Source organism: Alligator sinensis, unplaced genomic scaffold (genome assembly GCF_000455745.1).
Source record: "Alligator sinensis unplaced genomic scaffold, ASM45574v1 scaffold895_3, whole genome shotgun sequence".
In the NCBI taxonomy this organism is placed as follows: Eukaryota; Metazoa; Chordata; order Crocodylia; family Alligatoridae; genus Alligator; species Alligator sinensis.
The window spans coordinates 1,939,389-1,944,486 of NW_005842210.1; the positions used below are offsets into that span (position 1 = coordinate 1,939,389).

The 5,098-nt window shown below is 43.2% G+C and overlaps 1 protein-coding gene across 1 annotated transcript in view; it reads right to left on the minus strand.

Annotated features, from left to right (window-relative positions):
• The window catches only part of MED30 (mediator complex subunit 30), a gene marked incomplete at its 5' end in the record, with an annotated part of 20,747 nt that extends 16,885 nt beyond the window's left edge, over positions 1–3,862 (minus strand). Inside the window, one exon of the mRNA XM_025207814.1 lies at positions 3,698–3,862. Within this exon, the coding sequence (XP_025063599.1) occupies positions 3,698–3,862 (165 nt within the window). The remainder of the gene's footprint in view (positions 1–3,697) is intronic.
• Between the last annotated feature and the right edge of the window lie 1,236 nt (positions 3,863–5,098).

Here is a 5,098-nt window from a genome sequence, read left to right on the forward strand (position 1 = left end):
GGAGGGGGGGAGCTCTGGCCACTGTGTACATCCCAGTGGAGGCCTGGGGGGCACGTGTCCTCCTGATCTGTGTGCAGGGCAAAAGATGGCTGCCACCGTGCACTGGGCTTCGCACGCTAAAGCAGCTGCTCTGGGAACGATGCGATGCCACACGTGTCCTGCCGGTGCAGCGCAGTGCAGCGGCAGCAGGCATGTGGCATCACACCGCTCCTGGGCCACCTGCACTGGTGCACAAAGCCCAGTGGACAGCAGGAGCTGCCTCCACCCTGCACACAGATCGGGGGGGGGGGGGGGGCGACATATGCCCTCCCGGGCCTTCGCCAGGGTGTGCGCAGTGGCGGGAACTCCCCCATACACACTACAACCTTTTTAAGTACCCCTAGCGGTACATGTACCCCCAGCTGACATCCACTGACCAAAGAGGAAAACAGCTAGCAGCCTAGTGATTCATCAATTAAACAACTAGCTGCTCCCTTGCTCCCAGCATAGGCCTCAGATGGATTGTGTTGTCAGGTTGGGCTTGCCTCCTTCCTACCTCCCACCAGTTAAAGGGCTCCAGGAGCAGCTCCCAGCAGCAGCTCTGTCCGAGCTGTGGTTAATCATTTAACTGATATCATTAGAGGAGGTTAAACAGATATTTTTAAAACTATATCTACATCCCTACTGTACAGCAGCTGTTAGGTGGTATTTGTTGTGTGAGCATGATCATGTAACAATCCAAGTGAGTTAAATCACCTTAACTTTGACTGGATGAAGCAGGGTTACAGTTGGAGAGGCTACTTACCCTTTCATTGCTACAGGCTCACAAAGCAATAACAGCTACAGCATAACAACTACTATGCAGTCAGAGTCATAGAAAATTAGGGTTGGAAGGGACCTCAGGAGGTCATCAGGTCCAACCCCTTGCTCAAGGCAGCACCATCATCCCAACCAAAGCTTTGTCTAGCCAGGTCTGGAAAACCTCCAATGATGGAGCTTCAACCACGTCTCTGGGTAACCTGTTCCGGTGTTTTACTACCCTCCTAGTGAGAAAATTCTTCCTAACATCTAACTTAAGCTTCCTTTTTTTCGACTTGAGTTCATTACTCCCTTTTCTGTCATCTGCCACCACTGAGGACAGTCTAGATCCAGTCCCAAGCAGCAACTCCCTCTTCACATTTGAAACCACTATGAATCTATGTTTGCCTATAGTACAGGAGGCTAGCCTGTGGTATTGGCAGCCAGCGTGGGAAGGAGCTGAGAATGCAGCAGCAGACAGGGCAGAAAGCAGAGCAACAGATCAGTCAGGGAGCACAGACTAGGGAGCAGAAAGCTGAACACCAGATCAGGCAGGGGAAAGGAACTGGAGTAGCACTGGGGGAGGCTGCAGAGCTTACCTTGTGGCAAATGTACTAAAAAAACTGGCTTCCACTGTTTCACAGCCTTTGATTTAACTTCTTAGAAAGTAAATTTTTCTCTCGCTTCTTTTTTTCCTCTCTCCCCTCTTTTAATAAACATAGTATTTGATAAAATTTACTAATACTAAGAACATTAAAGTTGAATAAGTAAAGCACTCAAAATTCAGGGAGTCTAATCAACTTAAATTTGCAATAAGATGCATGTCATAGTTACTTCATTTCCTGACAAGGAGTTGAACTGTAAAACGATGCTGACTAAATTATTAATATACTTACACTGAAAACAGATTTATATTAAAATATTTAGGTCAATAAACTTATATCAAAGAAAAGAGTACAGCAATAAATAAGAAGAAAATCTTTAAAGATGATAGCTGTGTTGAAGGAATAAAGAAATCTAGGAACAGGAAAGGAGACTATGTATGACTCGACAGCTTCTCCTTTTGAATGCAAGAATAACTGCTTTATATCACAAGTGCACCCAGCTCAGCAGCATAATTCTATTATGTTTAGCTCATCTTGCACCATTTCAAACTGTGTTCTTCTAGCACATTTTTCCTTTCTGTACTAGTGCATTTTCACTTCAGAACAAATAAAGAGGCTCTGAAGGAATATGGAAGGGGGATAACAAAATACCGAAAGCTCCAGACAATGTGGATTAGACATCTCTTCACCCTGTTTCATAATACACAAGACAAGGGACATTCAAGGAAATGGAAAGGTAGCACAATGCATAATGGAGGTATGGAAAGGTATCCAGGAGGTCATGTTTTAGCAGTTTGGGGAAAAAAATATAGGAAACAAAGAGCAATAGTCTCAAGTTGCAGCAAGGGAAGTTTAGGTCAGATATTAGGAAAAATTCTCACCAGGAGGGCAGTAAAGAACTGGAACAAGCTATTCAGAGAGGTTTATGACTCTCCATCCTCAGAGGTTTTTAAGACCTGGCTAGACAAAGCCGAGGCTGGGATGATATAGTTGAGGATGGCCCCGTTTTGAGCAGGGGCTAGATCAAAATTTCTCAACCCATGGGTCATGACCCAAAAGCGGGTTGCAAGAATATATAAAAGGGTTGTTAACAAATATTAAAAGTGGAGTCGCCTTTAAGGGAGAAAAACCATGGGAAACTGTGGCTTCTCCCTTGTAGGCTGGCAGAGTTCCAGCCTGCTTGGTGCCCCCCCATGCCCTACACTTCCTCGCCGCCTCTCCCCGCACACACACTGGGGGGACTGGGAGTGAGGGGCACTGGGTTGGAACTGGCCATCAATGTTTACAAATGGGTCCTGGTACAAAAATAAGTTGAGAACTACTGGATTAGATGACCTCCTGAGGTCCCTTCTGTCACAACCCAAAGTTGTGGTTTTTTGTTTTTGTGTGCTTCGGCACCGCTAAATTATGTTCCCGCCAAATTGCAGCTTTTTTGCATGGTACAGTTTTCTGCTGCAATAGGAGAACCCGCGTGCAAAAGAGTATTTCCCGCCATTTGTAGCCTTCTTTGCATGGTGCATTTCTTTTGCATCATAGTGATGCACGGTGCAAAGGAGTTCCCACCGTTTGTATTTAGATTCGTGCCATGTTATTGGCTGATCCTAAATTATGCACACCGACTTCGCGCTGTGTGAAGATCTCCAAGCGATGTGGACCCTTGCGGACCCAACGCACCTTTCTTAAGCAGGCAACGGAGGTCCGTTTAGCTTCTAGCCTCTCCTTGTCACTGAGCGCAATCCTAGACGTATCCCTATCCTGTATACCCAATTTTCAAACCCACGGAGTCTTAACAGCTCCGAGGGACCTGGGAACCAAACAGAACCCACGGAGATTCAGCCACTCCGTGAGGAAAGAATTGCCGAACCCGCGGAGCCTAAACCACTCCGGGGTCAAAGAACCGAGTTTGTCAGAGTCCTCCAACGAGGATTCAAGCGGAGCTGCGCCTGGAAAGCTGTCCAGCCTACACCGCAACCACCTTGGGTGTAAGTAAATAATCTTTTCAATCAACCATTACGCCTCCGTAACTGATTCTAGCTCGCGCGTACCTTACCGCCCCGCAGTCTCCTCTGACCCCGCGTGCCCGGGCTGCTGGCCACAGTCCGCGTGCGCAAAGACGGGCCCGGCTCGCACATGGCGAGGATGGGATCGGGAGCCGGCCCGCACACCTTCCAGCTCTAATTTTCCAATTTTATGATTCATTTAAAATAAGCAGCTTTTTTTTTTTTTTTTTTTTACTGAAACAGTATAACAAAGTGACACATGGTAAAATAAATATCAGTCAGACACAACAATTTTAAATAAAAGCAAATGCTTACCTCTATGGGGACAGGATCAAGCCCTGCACAGTTTTCATTGCATTTGTCATAGACTAATCTTAATTTTCTGAAGAGTATTGACAGTTGACGAAGATGTTCTTGCAGCTTTCCTAATCTGTCTTGGTATGTTCCAGTGTGATAGGTGACACCATTTGGCAACTTAAAAAGTCAAAACAACAAGTTATTTATTTATTTCTGTATTAACACAAATTCTCTCTTCCACCAATAAAATTAAGTAAATAAGGATATGGACATATAGAACAATTTAACATATGGTAAAAAGGAGCTGGGATTTAATATGGGTCCTCTACTCTGTGGTATCTGCTATGCCCATACTTTTTATGCAATAAGTGGAAAGCCTGTAATTTACTTCTCTCTCACTGAAGGCTAAAAGGTCCCAGGTTAGCTTCTATTTATGAAATGGTCAGATCATGCAATTAAGCACTTATTGTGAAATACGATAATCTCTTAGTGTATATATAACCCTACAAAATGGCCTTTTATTTTTAAATATGTGACATTACATGCACTTTGCCCACTAACAGTCACAGATGTTACTCCCATTCTCTTTGCAGCAAAACTCTGCACTGTATCTGCTGATTTGATGTGCCAAATCACATACATCCACACACATTCACCCCAATTCAAAACAGAAAATCTTTTTCCTTTCAAGTTTTCCCTGCAGTCAGAAATAAAAATAATGACACAATTTCTTTCCTTTAGAAGATGCTCACACTCATAAACTTTATTAACTTTATAGTAATCCATGATTCCTTGTGTCACACATCTGCCTGGCCACTTTACCCAAGAAACAAGGTAAAAAACTCATTTTCTTACTGCTGGTCATTCAGAGAACGAAAGAGGTTTAGTGGAGATCCATCTTAGCCAAGTACTGAAAGGATTTATAAGCATAAATGTCCACAAAAAGAACTGAACCATCAAATCCAGAAAAAAAAATTAGTACTGCTACATAAAATACAAAATAAACATGTTATTAAATAATAACGTTCATTTCTATCACTCAATTTAGGTGCATTAGAAGCATATGGCTTTCTTTAAGCATTAAAAAGAGGACCTGGACAGATGCTTTATATTTATTAAATCAATTCTATATGAATTAAATTGAACTTAAATCAACATTTCCTTGGACTGCTTAATTTTTTATTAAAATAATTTAGGTAAAGGATACAAATGTAGCTTTTGTATTTTTTTTAATCTTTCATCTGGTTGAAGGAAATTTTTCAACCAATTGGTTACACCTTGGTCACTGTATTTTCCTGCATACCACGCTCTCCCTACCACATACAACACATATCCTGTTTTTGGAAAACAAAATGTAGGGGGAGAAAAGATTTTCCTACTCGTGGCCGGCTGCACGACTCCAGAATAAAACTTCCTGGA